Source organism: Liolophura sinensis, chromosome 8 (genome assembly GCF_032854445.1).
Source record: "Liolophura sinensis isolate JHLJ2023 chromosome 8, CUHK_Ljap_v2, whole genome shotgun sequence".
NCBI lineage: Eukaryota > Metazoa > Mollusca > Polyplacophora > Chitonida > Chitonidae > Liolophura > Liolophura sinensis.
In genome coordinates this window covers 34,924,314-34,939,693 of record NC_088302.1, presented here as the reverse complement: position 1 = coordinate 34,939,693, position 15,380 = coordinate 34,924,314, and the positions used below count along the sequence as shown (strand labels likewise).

General features: G+C 38.1%; 1 protein-coding gene across 2 annotated transcripts in view; it reads right to left on the bottom strand.

Annotated features, from left to right (window-relative positions):
- Positions 1-1,675: 1,675 nt before the first annotated feature.
- The window catches only part of LOC135472292 (transcription initiation factor TFIID subunit 1-like), a 34,807-nt gene continuing 21,102 nt past the window's right edge, over positions 1,676-15,380 (bottom strand). Inside the window, exons 29-43 of one of the 2 annotated variants that reach the window (XM_064751735.1) lie at positions 15,082-15,184; positions 12,354-12,559; positions 11,339-11,447; positions 10,863-10,961; positions 10,459-10,551; positions 9,766-9,850; positions 8,577-8,644; positions 7,676-7,798; positions 7,298-7,390; positions 6,472-6,624; positions 5,506-5,629; positions 4,551-4,663; positions 4,179-4,271; positions 3,143-3,239; positions 1,676-2,655 (exon numbers count right to left, since the gene is read on the bottom strand). In XM_064751735.1, the coding sequence (XP_064607805.1) occupies positions 2,228-2,655; positions 3,143-3,239; positions 4,179-4,271; positions 4,551-4,663; positions 5,506-5,629; positions 6,472-6,624; positions 7,298-7,390; positions 7,676-7,798; positions 8,577-8,644; positions 9,766-9,850; positions 10,459-10,551; positions 10,863-10,961; positions 11,339-11,447; positions 12,354-12,559; positions 15,082-15,184 (1,987 nt within the window). In that variant the 3' untranslated portion in view covers positions 1,676-2,227. Of the gene's footprint in view, positions 2,656-3,142; positions 3,240-4,178; positions 4,272-4,550; positions 4,664-5,505; positions 5,630-6,471; positions 6,625-7,297; positions 7,391-7,675; positions 7,799-8,576; positions 8,645-9,765; positions 9,851-10,458; positions 10,552-10,862; positions 10,962-11,338; positions 11,448-12,353; positions 12,560-15,066; positions 15,185-15,380 lie in introns of both variants that reach the window. The other variant, XM_064751734.1, reaches the window with a different exon arrangement.

Genomic DNA, 15,380 nt, shown 5'->3' with positions numbered 1-15,380 from the left:
ATTTCATTTCATTAGTATCCAATGTAGTTCTCAAGACAATATCAATTATACGACAGCACTCAAGTTTATGGGCTGAGGAAACCAAGACTACCTGAAGGACACTACGATTTCCTGGAGGACACTTAAACTGCCTTGAGGAAACCAAGACTGCCTGAAGGACACTACGATTTCCTGGAGGACACTTAAACTGCCTTGAGGAAACCAAGACTGCCTGAAGGACACTACGATTTCCTGGAGGACACATAAACTGCCTTGAGGAAACCAAGACTGCCTGAATGACACTACGATTTCCTGGAGAACACATAAACTGCCTTGAGGAAACCAAGACTGCCTGAAGGACACTACGATTTCCTGGAGGACACATAAACTGCCTTGAGGAAACCAAGACTGCCTGAATGACACTAAGACTGCCTCAAGGACGCTAAAATTTCCTGGAGGAAACCAAGACTACCTGAAAGACCTAGACTGCCTGAAGGACACTAAAACTGCCCAGAGGAAACCATCAGTTTTGACAGATACCCGACAAACCTCCTACCTTCGATATCAGTGCTTAGTACTGGAAGGAAGACTTGATATCTTTACGATGATAGAAAAATGAAGCTCAGGGAAAAATCAAACACCGTTCTGATTGTTGTGAATATATATGTATTGATATTTACACCAGCAGATGGTTCCTGATGATCACAAGATATGAGATGATGAGATGAATGAAGTAAAATGTGGTTACTATGGAAACAACAATGTTTTGATGTGTAACATGTGGATGTTGTCATTCACTTGCCCAATGATAGAATCATACAGATGGTCATAGTCATTACATGAGGACACTAAGACAAAGTACAATGCCGTGCGTAGCTTTTGGATCCATCAAGTTACAGGCCTGTTTGGAAAGAGGGAGTTATCTCCTCTTAAATTAGAACTCTTTACTTGGTTGTGCAGGGCAAACATGCACCTGAGCTGTTTCCAAGAAGTGTTCCCCACAACACAAAAAATAAGCTATGTTTGCCCATAAATCTTTTCCGAACAGGGACAAAACAATAAAGCATCATAAATCAACTTTCTTTTTCTTTTCTAATAACTGATGGTAGTACATCTCTGACAACATTATCTACAAAGTAGCCTAAATGAAAGTTCTGAGGAACTGGAATTTTGGACATTTGTGAAAGTAGGCCCTGTCCTGTAAAAGACATACATACATGTAATTATAAATCAGGACATAAACATTCATGATCAACTTACTTTGTAAATCCGTAGAGATGTATAACTTCAATCAGTGTTCTTACAAACTACAAAACAATACATATCGATTCAACAAATCAGGCACACCTTGGAAAATATAACACCTCTGTTCTTTTCATTTAACACAGGCATAAATTTTAGCAAAATATTCAAAGCTGCAACAAGACAAATGCTATGCCATTTTGACTGTGGTGTTACAACAGAATGTGCGAATCTCTAATATGAGTAACAATAATAAAACATAATGCGACATGATTTCCTATCTACAATGTACACAATGATGCGTGTTCTGTATTTACAATGATGATTAATGGACATCTACGTAATTTTACATCCTTGCAAGCACCGGCTTCCTGAAGCTAAGATATGTTATTCATTTGATAAAGAATAACATGGTTAAACAATCAGGACATTTGCTATTTACAACATAAATAACAGAGCAGTACAAGATCTCACTGGTCATGAAATGGTTAACATCTGACAGTGCATGAGAGCGTTTCTCGTAAGACGACTAACTTATCACTAGTCGATCATGAAATCGTTACCATTCGATATCATTGCTTGAGAACGTTTCTCAAAAACTGACTAACTTAAGCAGGGGATAACAACTGTGACTTGCATGAAAAATAATACATTCTGAGCATATATTTCACATACTCACACTGTCCATAAATAGGTATCTCTAAGAAAACTAGGAATCCTATCTAGAAGTACATTTCAGTTCAAACATCAATGCTTAATACAATAATCTGCACCAATATGAAGTCAATTTTCACTTTATACATTCATTTATTCATCTTTCAGTGAGGCTAATGATAAAGCATGAGAAATGTGGCAGTGGTTACACATCTGACCTAACAGTCAGTGCTCAACAGAATGGAACAACTGGCCTTAATACAACTCCAAATACCTACAACATGCATACTTTCATACTGTTGATATCAGACCCTATCTACTCCCTGTCCAATGTTATGGTAAATGAAAACCATCAGGCTTTAAGGAACTCGTCAATATCAAAGCCATCGTCTGATTGGTTATCACCAGCAGCACCCATGTCATTATCGCTCTCCTCATCTGACTCGGACACCTGCAGGTCATTGTTGATGTCTGCACCCCCGACAGCATTACTGTCCTCCTCATCCTGCAGCTGATTGGCCTCTGCTGCGGCCTGGTTAGCCAATGAGCTGTTCATGAAGAAGTCAGAGGGGTCAAAGCTTTGCTCGTCATCCTGGTCCGGAGCAGGAATGGAGAAGGGTGCACGAGGCGCGTCGCTGCCATAATATGACTGCTCGTCAGTCATATTATAGTCCTGGGACGTCTCATCCATGCTAAGGTTACTGACGGCAGATTGGAAGTCCATTTGCTCAGACGCATCTTGTTCCTCCATGTCACTCTCCCCGCTCTCACTAAGCTTGCCTAACAGTAAAAAAACAACAACCGTTTTAATGACGGAGCTCAGTAACCAACAGTTCAGTCATCGTTTTATCATGCTTTTACTGTTTAACTGTTTTACCATATCTTTTACTGTTCTACCATAGCTTTAACTGTTTTACCATATCTTTACTGTTTCACCATAGTTCTGTTTTATCATACCGTTACTGTTTCACCACAGCTTAAACTGTTTTACTATACCTTTACTGTTTCACCATAGTTCTTTTTTTACCATACCTTTACTGTTTCACCAGAGCTTTAAGTGTTCTACCATAGCTTTAACTGTTTTACCACAGCTTTAACTATTTTACCATACCTTTACTGTTTCACCGTAGTTCTGTTTTACCATGCCTTTACTGTTTCACCACAAATTTAAATGTTTTACCCTGCCTTTACTGTTTTACACCACCTAAAACAAAACGTCTAGCACATGTTTTCACGCAAACATGATTTTCTTAAGTTGTCACATTACCTAAGACGTCATCATCTTCCTTCTCATTGTCTGTGTTTTCTGGAGTAATCTGCAGATCTTTGGCCAGCTCATCATTATCCTGCCCAGAGCTATCCAGCTGTAACATACACCAGCCAAATAAATAAACTGTCTAGACAGAGACAACTGTCAAAACATAGTAGTCACATCATATACATCTAACGTACATCAGCCAGAAATAAGAGGAAAAACAGGAATATAACTAAACTATCATACCCAGAACATCAAACAACAGCTGCAATATTTTAAAAGTTTTACCATCAGAATTTAGTTGCAGGATGACTCTGCAACTCTGCAACAAATTAGTGACATCATATACCAAATGTACATTAATTTCTCAACCTTTTTGCATATGAAAGAGCAACTATCAGTGCAATTTATGCACATTTTTGACTTAATTTTGGAGACAAAACTACATGGTACTGGGCAGGGTTTCACAAAAGGTATAATTTTATCAGTCAACAAAGAATAATGCCTTCAGAACATACATGAAGAATTACAACATGTAACACACATGTACACCGGCCACAAATAATTTTAAGCAATTTTAAATAGACAAACAATGGAGAAAACTGAGCAGTTGAACATTTGTGAAGTCAAGCAGTTCTCAGAATGACTGATGAATGCTTGGGTTTTTTACGTGGTACATGTACTTTACAATTTTTCAGTCATTTGACCGGTTCTTAGAAAAAAGAGGAGTTATTTGTTCCCCTGGAACACAGTGAAACAGGTGTTAGGTAAATTAATGTCAATGGCTGCCTCACATATTTAACAAGTCACATGTAGGGTCATTTTTTACCTTTAACGACAAAAGAGCTTGAACTCCAAACTCCCCACTCTGTCCACACACATAAATCCTGAGCACCAATTGAAGACTTAACAAGTACAACTTCTCACATGTTAGTACATTTATGTCCTAAACGAGAAAACATCAGCAAAAACAAGACACACATTCTAACCAAAAGGCAACTGTCACATTTGGATGCACCTGGTCTGACATTTCACAAAATAACCATACCTGTTGTGAAACTCTCCTCCTTTGGCTGAATGTCATATCCATGGCGTTGTCATCAAAAGCTTCTACATCTACAAAGTCAGACTCCACATCCTCCTGCCAAACAATCAGTCACATGTTTACAGAGACACAAAATTGTGTTACCTTTGTTGTAATTCCTTCCAGTGATTTTAACATAAATATAACATACTCCATACATATTTTTGTACATACTTAAAGCTTTGGATGTCCTCACATTTTTTAGTTTACACCTATCAAGATTTCATTTTTCTGACATTCGCATATACATGTACACAGTGAGAAAGGCTTGCGAAACAGGTTTCATATCCAAAATTAAAGGATCAAGTTAATTTTAGTTCATTCACATTATCTTACCAATCGGCTGCTCTGTTGTTCAAACGAGTCCTTCTCCCCAGTGCCATCAGCTGTGCCTTCATTGATGGTGATGTTAGCATTGGACATGCTGCCCAGACTCTCATTGTCCATACCTACAAAACATTGTCACACACACCATGACCAGTGTGTTGCACATCCTTTATTGACTGTAACTGTTCCCTCAAGCATTTGTTTACTTACTTCTTGTATTTGTTTATTTACACTGGTGTTTAACACTGTACTAAAGAATTTTAAGTCATTTTATGGAAACCAGAGTTCCCAGAGTAAACCACAAAACTGCAGCATCGGTTGTAAGCCCAACCAGCAAGAGTTGGAAGCCCAACCAGCAAGAGTTGGACTCAAGCCGGCAGTGTCACTGGTCAGAAGCAGATCATCTGTGGTGAGTACGACTGACCTTCACACTCATTAAAAAATACCATGTGTCCTATGTTCAGAGTAGGGGGCCTCCATGGCTCAGTCGGTTAGCGCGCTAGCGCAGCGTAATGACCCAGAAGCCTTTCAACAATGCGGTCGCTGTGAGTTCAAGTCCAGCTCAAGCTGGCTTCCTCTCCGGCCATAAGTGTGAAGGTCCCGCAGCAACCTGCGGATGGTTGTGGGTTTCCCCCGGGCTCTGCCCGGTTTCCTCCCACCATAATGCTGGCCACCGTCGTATAAGTGAAATATTCTTGAACACGGCATAAAACACCAATCAAATAAATAAATAAATAATAAATGTTCAGAGTACGATTACGGACCTATAGTCAAATAACAAACTTCTCATCCAAAATTTTGACTCCTATCTAAAAAACAAATAAAAATCATTTTGGTCCGGAAACCAAAGGTGGGAGTCTTTAATGTATGGAAAGAAGTTGACAGAATGCAGATACATGTATGGAAAACCTGTATACTATAAATGACATTAAAAACGCTGCATCACTGCAATTCTCTACCATACCTAAGAAGCTATCATCATAGTTGAGAGAGGTGCCAGTCATGACACTGTCCGTTTCCACGGCGTCCAAGGCCGCCTCCTGGGCAGCCTTAATATCTTTCTCCAGTGTTGTTAATGTCTCATCGTTCTGTAATGCAGAAATGAATGAAATACATGTTAAAAATGTCACAAAGCAACAAATATACACACCATTCCGTTACAATGTAGACCAATATATTGTACCACGTGAAACAGCATTCTCTAACAAATGAATTTCTTTGTGATACTTAACACAACTGTTACAAATGTGTACTTGTAACCTGAACTTACCTTTAATAATGTATTTCACCTCAAGTTTGTTATGTAAAAGGCACTTTCATAAGAAGGTCTGAAAATGATACTCATGATACCAACACTAAAAAAATGAATCAAATATCACAAAAAATTCTTAAGTGGCCCTGCAAGGTATTTTCATCAATCAGAATAAAGCAAAATGTGCCACCTGAAATACGTTTAAAAAAACTATAGGACTCATCACGAAAAGGGGTCCTTGATTTCAAATCACGAATTGATTACAACCAATCAATATGAAACAATCCTGACATGAACTCCACAATAAATACGTCAAAGGTGAGCATCATACTATGATCTTCCTCAAAGGGTGATATTTTCTGTGAATATCTGAAGCAAACAGCTTACTTGATCTGGATGGAAACTTGTAGTTCCACCTCCTCTTTCATATAACATGTGGTATATTGTGTTATATACGTGTCATAATGTTCTAGCATTTATCAAGCGACACATTTTGACCGATTTCTTATCCCAAAAACATAGGTGTTGGCATCAAATATATCACTTTAAGGCATTTATGTGCTTCTGAAAGTGCATTTTTACATGCCTGTGAAATACAGTAGTCAAAGTTATGTAGTTCACACTGTCTTGTGCCCCAGCCCTCCGGCAAACTAACTTCACTCCACCATCAGGACTCACCTCCTGTAGGGTCTCCCGGCACACATCTACAATCCTCTTGGCCGTCTGGGTGAGAGCCCCATCAGGCCCATTGTACTGGGCGGAGTTCTTATAGATCAGCTCCACATCTGCCATGAACTGTTCACGGGTGTGGTACTTATGGCTGCACACATTCTGCAAACAGCAAGTCATCCAACATATTCAGATCAAACAACAATACCAGAAACCTAGCGAACAAGCTGACACAAGAGTGCATCTAGACACCCACTGTTGTAATTCTGAGTCTCCGTCAAGTCACAATTTCTACTAGACTGGAATCTAAATGATACTAATAATCCACTCAGTATTCAGTTACAAGGGTTGCTAATGCAGACAACTTCATGATTTTACAAGAAGAAGAAGTCCATACCATTCTTCAATTTCTATAGAAAACCCAAAATGAATATCAGTTTTTGTTTATACAAACAGGTTTCAAGCCCCTCATACTACTGAAGTGCTTGGGGTTTAACGTCGTACTTAACAATTTTTCAGTCATATGACGATGAACGAATCCTTTATAGGGCATGTGATGTGCCTCCTTGTTGCAGGACAGATTTCCACTGCTCTTTTATCTATTGCGGCTAACTGAGACGCCTTACCAAAGGCAAGTAAGATGCCCCGCCCGAGCCATTATACTGATACGGGTCACCCAGTCGTTGCACTACCCTGTTCTTGCTGAATGCCAAGAGAGGAAGTTACAACTTCCTCTTTTAAGGTCTTAGGTGTGACTCCAAAAAGGATTGACCCTGGACCTACTGCTCCTGAAGCGGGCGCTCTACCAAATGTGCTATCAGGGCCGGTCACTTACCTTCAGTAATGTTCCCAGATCCATGGGCTGTTTGATACATGTGTAATAGTCCTTTACAAACTTCTTGTTGACAGGCTGATGGAACGGCCAAGACTGAAGGAAGATTGAAAATGAAAAATTATCTTTCACCTTTGGCATATTTTTAGTTATTTGATTGGTGTTTAACATCAACTTTTTTCATTTATATCATGAAAGTGATGTTCATAATAGTAAAAATTGTAATATTTAAGCTGAATCAGACAGTAGGTATTAAAATCTTACAGAAGATATTGCCAAAAGAAAATGGCACTAAAAAGATTAAGAAATTAATGTCAGTTTCTCTTTCCAGCAAATAATTTCATCATATTTCATTCAATAATCAAACAATGAATATCTTACATTTTCCACAGTCTTCATCTTCTCTGTGAGAATTGTCTCCAGTATGAACGAGAATGCCACCTGATCATTATCGTCCAACAGAGGGTTAATGGCTTTTTCCAAGCGCATTAGTTTTTCTTCTTTCTGTAAATGAAAATGCAATCACAGACACATGTCAAATTTTGCATCTTAAAATGTTAATTCATTCTCAAAAAAAACGAAACAATCATTGGCCAGACACATCTAATTGGAAAAAATATCAACTTACAGAAATTATTTGTTTTAGTTTAATACCCTACTCAAAATTCTTTCATTCACTAACGACGTCAATCAAACAGGTGTTTGGGATGAAGAAAATTGGAGAAAACCGTAGCTGTTTGCCAGGTATCTGACACATCCCATAACTTATAGCCACAAGCAACCCTTTATTACTACCAGAAGCTCGTCTATGATAAACAGTGTCACGGAAATTCTTTCTGTCTCCAAACTGATGGACTTACAAGGACAACCTGTAGATGGTTGTGGGTTTTTCACCGGGCTCTCCTTGGTTTCCACCCACCATAATGCTCGTCGCCGTCGTATAAGTGAAATATTCTTGAGTATGGTGTAAAACACCAACCAAAGAAAATAAATAAATAAAAAAATCACATGACGATTCTGAACAGTAAGCTTAAACAAAACCAAGACGTACCCCTACTGATGTGGAGAACGTTCATTTATTTATTTCATTGGTGTTCTATGCCGTACTCAAGAATACTTCTCTTATACGATGGCAGCCAGCATTATGGTCGGAGGCAAACCCATGACCATCCGCAGGTAGCTGACAGACCTTCCCACTTATGACCGGAGAGAATGCCAGCATGAGCTGGTGGAGAACGTGCCTTGATATCATGGTGATGATTATTATACCACTAGAACCTACCTCAGCAAATCTCTTCAGGCACATGTCCAACATTGACTGAGCTGCTAGTGTTATCAGGTGCTTCCCTCCTAACATTTGAAAACATAACAAAAATATACATGGATAATAAAGTCACGGATATCTTGGTGAAATAGTTACACCTGAAGTAAGTCACGTGCAAATTTCTAGTTAAAAAAAAAGCTTTAAAGCGGTACTTCAGTCTCAAGCAAAACAAGGCAGAAGTATTACAATGATGTGAAGGATACTCTAAGGAACAGAGTTAACACCTCAGTTCAAAAAGATTTATGATAAATAACACTATGAGTGAAAAGTGCTCAAAAACAAAATCTTCTTCAGTAAGATTTTCTTCATGTGACGTGATAAGATGTGATGATGCATCAGGCTGGAATGGCATCATGCATGTTTGTAAGTAGGACGTCATTGCGCGTTTGTAAGTACGATGTCATTTGGGGCTATACGTGAGCTATGGGTGATGAAAAGTGTTCTTGTATGACATCACACCAGGCCGAATTTTAACGACAGAAAACTAACTAACAACACTATTTTTAATGCAATGCAATTTTTTATAATTTAGGAGAGCAATTCAGACTCAATTCTTATCAATTAACCCTGCATTTAAAGGGGCATCACCGACATCGAAAAATTTGTGCTGTTATTTTAGACATCATCTATATAAAGTTGAGACTTTCAGATGTCTTCTGACACATAAAATATAAAAAATATTTTATAAAACAGATAGAAAAGAAGATCGAATTAGGTTTACTAAACTTATAATTCGCTTTCAACCTATCATATTGTTTACATGTGAAATCCACAAGCGAACGTGGCATTGTGATAATCTTTGCACTTCTTCATTTGCATGTTATCTCGTCGGGCGGATAGTTTAGGCCAGAGACAGATTTCCCCTTCTAATTATCGATTGACACTTTTTAGAAAATACAGAGAGGAGGTTCAGCTAGGAGTCAAATGCAACTCATTTTTGCATTTAGCTGAATCAACTCCAAAATTCTGAATTTCTTTTGGTATGTCTCTTTAAGAACACACAAGTCTTGACACTGTAGTGGCTCTTTAAAAAAAAGATGGAATTCAGAATTACTTGTTTTCATACAAACAATTTCTTAATGAGTAAAGTTCAATCACATTTTCACGTGTAAAACGACGAGTCCTATTGACACCTTGAAAGACCTACCATTATATATCTTACTGTTCTGAACAATCCGATTTACATCCAATAGGAAGTCCTCTCTGGATCTATACTTTTTACTCCTAAGGCCCTGTAAGTGATGTAAACAAATTAGCTTTTCTAAATGACAAACACCCAAAGCTCTGCAAATAAACTTTTTCCGAGAGTGAAAGTCACAACTGCCCAAGAAAGCAGCATTTAGTGACAATACAACCACAAATTGAACAGACTTAGATTTATGTATTTGGAAAAACAATACATTATGGAAAAAATATTAGCAACCATTAATTGTGTGAGCATTTGTATATTTCACAAAAAAAGGTCAGCCATTGGTAAGTGATTTAAACAAATTAGTTTTCACTAAATGGCAAATTTTCTCTGCCAATTTTTTTTTTTTTTTTACTTTACGGGATAAAGTTGTATCAGGGTTTGTAGGAGCTGAATTTGAAAACACACCCTCATTGGTCAAGAACTGTGGCACTTTAGAGCACTTGGCCAAGGATGGTGATGAAAATTCATTGAAATTTATTGTACTGGATGAATCATGTACAGCAGGCAGATTACCGCACACACCCTCAGTGGTCAAGCAGTGTAAGAGCTTTGTTTCGAGCACATGGCCAACAGTGATGGGAGTTCATCGAAATTTAATCTATAGGATGAACCAGTTAGAAGGGGCTGCTTTCCTCCTAAGCGATTTACCTCTCTGAGAGTCTGGAGGTCCATAGGTTCCTTCACGATCTTGTAGTAGTCTGGTACAGCCTTAGCATTGACTGGAAACAGGAATGGTTGAGTCTGCAAGGAAGAATAATGCACTATTTTCAAAAAGAGGATCTCTCTCTCTTTTTTTTTTTTTTATTATGATCAGCTTAAATTTTGGGGGGTAAAATAAGCTAAACAACAATGGGACACACTTCACAAAACATTTTTTTTGTACATAAAAAAAAAACAGCAAACATGAACTTTATGGGGACTTAAAACGCCAAAACACCACAAATGCCAACATAGGGAAGAGTCTTTGCTGAAAAAATTATCTGTTAATGATGACTACCTTGTACTGACCAACAACACAATAACAACAACAAACACATAGAGTTATGACTTACATTGGGCAGATCCCGCATCTCATTCAGGATGCCTTCAAAGATACTGGACAGGGTGACCACTGGGTCAGTTCTTCTGCGGTTAGAGGACTGACTGGGTCTCTGAAAACAGCAGGTAACAAAACTAAACTTATTGATATTTCTTACTCATAGAGTAGATGTGAAGTATTGGAGAAACTTCAAAAAATGTGTTTTCTTTTCACTTTCAGTACATAATTCCATCTTAGATAACTGAAGTATTTCACTTATGTATTATTCAAAAATAATGCATTGCTCTGCCCAGTTAATTCCCACCATAATGCTGGCTGCTGTCGTATAAGTGAAATATTCTTGAGTACAGCGTAAAATACCAATCAAATAAATAAATAAATAAATAAGTGATTCCCTGAATCAATGGTATGTAAGCATATATATATATATATATAGCTCTATTGCATTATACCTGTATGACATTCTTCCACTATGTTTTACCCACTCACCTTGAGGTAGTCACAGTGTATGACAGTGCCAGCTCGCCGCCTTCTCTTGGTCTCCATGGCCTGTTTAGGGAACTTCAGCACCAAGGACTGCCGGCGGATCATCTCATGGCTGTGTTAAAAAAAGACAGCAATGACAGTTAAACGAATGACACTAAAATTTCACTGTAACTTGAATAGTATTATCACAATATCACAGTTAGTACCATGTCAGGCACTTGACAAGACACCCATACACGTAACTACCTTTATCCTGCATCAGACAAAATACTCTGCTTTTCACTGAACAACAACGGTCACATAGGGTACAGATATATTCTTGAATCCTGCAGACTATGTCAAATGTGTCTGCTGAGTAGGTCATTTCTCTTTGTTGGGGTTAAACAATGGTCACATTCACTTATATATTCACTGAACTGATAGGTCTTTGCAAGATAATTTCGTAACCTGGTGTATCAGTGACAGAGTACTCAAATTTATCCCACATCCTGCAGACAACATCAAATGTGTCTGCTGAGTAGGTTATCTCACTTTGTTAGGGTCCAAGGTTGGTCACATCGTTGAAGTGATTCACCTTATACTTATGCACTAAATTGATAGGTCTTTGTAGGATAAAGTCGCTACATGGTGACTCAGTGATATGATAATATATGGTGTCATATATCCTCTTATTGGGATGACGATTACTGACATCATATATTTGCGTATCCTACCACTGAGGTACTATGTAACCAATAAAGTACAAGCTACAGAATGACCAGCGCTTGGGCTATCTTCTTGTAAAGAACAAGACAACAAGACACATTCTGACTGGTCTATAATGAAGTTTAATACTGAATGTTTCCTTCGGCCTGTGGTCACATCGCAATAAATATACTCGTCAAAAAGCTCTTGAATGGTTTGAAAGTTTACAAGTTCTTACTTACAGGTAGCTCATAGCAATTTCATTATTTTCTCATGCCTTACAGATTCTATCTGCCCTTCCGTAAGCATCTATCAAAAGTATCTTCAAACTTACTGTTCCACGACCCTCTTGGAGAGTTTAATTTTGGTGCCATCAATATTCATGAGATCGTTCTCTGTGGGTAGGGCCATCTCTTCTTCCTCTTCCTGCTCCTCTGTCATGGCTACCTGGACGGGTGCGGTTGGGCCGGCACGGTGATACAGTGGGCACTCCTTGTTAGTCCTCATGTGACCAATCTGACCACATGCCCCACACTTTAACTGATAATGGGGGGAAAAATTGGGGAGAGTATGTTAGCACAAGATGTGAAACAAGACACTGCTTTTCTTGTGTGTGTGTGTTGATAATTACATGTATCAACTTTTGTTACACTATACCACTGAATTACATGTAAGACATTAAGCTCAAAAGAGAGGTATAAACATGTTTATTTTGATGGACTGGTGGTTAGACCAGAATGTTCATTCCCTGATCCCACTAATAAAATTTAAAAAAAAAAAAAAATCAAAAAAATCCAGCTACTCAAATTCTTCAGATACAAATTATAAGCTCCTTTTCAACCAAAGGCTAATTCTTAGTAGACAGATAATAACAGAGACAAAACATGCAGAGACACTGTGAGCACTATCAAACTAGCAATCACAAAATTTTCACATTTAATCATTCAATATTACCAGAACTATGTTGTAATGTTACCAGAACTATGTTGTGCAATGGCAAATAGAAGTTTAGACTTTCTACCCAACACATTCCAGATAAAGACTTTCATGCAAAATCTAAGATATATTTCCACAATGTTCCCAAATAAACTGCTTATAAATATTTACCAAGCACCTCTGACAGGAATCTTTATACAGAAACAGAATATGATAACAAAACTATGCAAAGAAAAACAGATATTGATTCCCTTGGGGAAGCTGTAGATGAGAGGCTGAGTGAGACAGAATGGGGATGTAATGAGTCTGCCTGGGAGAGTTTACAGCATGCACCAGCACAGCACCACCCACATGTAACACACAGTGAGCACCTAGGGATTGAAGCATAGGCATGTCACAGATCAAGGCGTTACAAGCTGACTATATACACCCAAACACTGTATATAAGTAATACATCAAAATCATTGTGGTTTCATTCATGTTGCTAAAATCCTGACAACATTTCACTTGCAGGTACATTAAGTAAAGGCAATTTCGTTGGCTGCCAGTTTTGTGCGCGATTTTTGCTGCCTTTTGAAGTTTACCATTGCACCAAGTAAATCACCTATAATTTCATGGAACTAATTTTTTTCACAAACTAATCAAACCGCTGTATCAATATGGTGTAAATATGATTAACATTAAATCACATCTAGATGTAATTTGGCGTAATTATTCATCATCTTATCACTTTTCTTGATCACAGTTTCCACAGAATGGTGTTTTATAGGTGAAACTTCAAGCACCTGGCAAGCAAAAAGCAGTCCTATGATTGGCATGATGAATTTGGATGGATGGTTGACCAAGTCAACTCAGATAATTTCATTCTAGCGAGATACCTCACCCGATGAGAAGAGAAAAAGACTGGACAACCATCCTGGAGAAATTAGTCAGTGTACTGAATGAATTATTGCAGATTCTCAACCTTTTTCAAATGTTGACATACACCAGAGTTTGACATAACTCAGGACTTTTACTCTAGTGGACCAGTCAAAAAGGATGAAAAAATACAATGCATTCATCAATAGCTGCAGTCACATCACAATGTGTTCATGTTTGATAAGCTCAGTCTTCTAAAAAAAAAAAATAAAACTTGTCCAACATCATACAAGTGAGACAAATGGGGTAAAAGAGACAGAAATGAAATAAACAAATCAAACTTGATCACTATGACGTATTGTGACCACAGCTTTTAATCACCAGTTTGCAGAGAGCTGTTTTTAACATATTTGCACTCTGCTAAACTGTTAAAATACAGGGTAATATTAATATTCAGCTGATGAATAGGAAGGTACAAAGCATTTCCACTTTCAAACAGCCATGTCTGCTGTAACTCGGTTACTGATACCGTAAATAACCTAAAATGTTCTCCCCAAAAACTGCATTTTTAGAGGCTACCAAATGTCCTAAAATATTAATTTTGGAGCTGAAATTTACATTTTTCTAGTAGGATATCATCCTAGCTTCAAACAAACCTTAAAATCAACTGAGCTCTCCAAATCAGGTAAGACTTAGTCACGGGTGGAATTTCAGGGTATTTACCACAATAATGGTATACGAATGTCTGGTAAAGTATATCACTAAACAACATGGCTGCTGTTCTGGTGTATACCTTACATGTCATCAGCTGGACAAGACAAGCACATTAAGGGTGTAAGCAGCTATAGGAATGTATGATGGTCATGCAAAAGCACACTGAATACATGATCACAAACACATGGGTCAACACCACAGAACAACAGTACAGAACACTCAGCTACACTCGTCATGCAAAACCCATGCAATTTACTATCAGAGTTGAAGGTTGTGTAGGAATTACGGCAGGGAGTAATGTCAAACCAGAAGTACTGATCACTTTCTATGTAATGGAAATTATTAAAGGTAATTAACATTAAACCAGAAGTACTGCTGATCCTTGGATATCTCCTGATCACTGTGGACACAGAGGAAAATGTAGCCCTTGTAGGCTTTCCTCACTCCTTTAGAATGTCCTGTTCTTCCATTCAGCCAGACTGCTTACACCCCTAATCCTGACCCCACACCCTCGTTACTATAGTTCACCCTCGCAGTACCTGAGACTGGCGTACCTTTACCGATGGAGTTTCTTTTTTCTTCTTTTTCTTTGGAGGAGGTGGAGCAAACTTTTCCCTTTCCTGGTTCCGTTTGATTCTTCGTAGTTGCTCCTGTAGCCTGTGCACATGAATCCACAGTATTATAGGTTGATAATTTGCCCCACGTTATTTTTGTATTTCATGTTAATTTTATTAGAAAAGTTACCCAAAGCTGATCAATCTGACCTTTTCTGAGCAGTGTTTAAAGTAGAATACTATTGTATATGCACTAAACTCATACGTTTAATATGAAGATTTCTGTACTTACTCTAGGA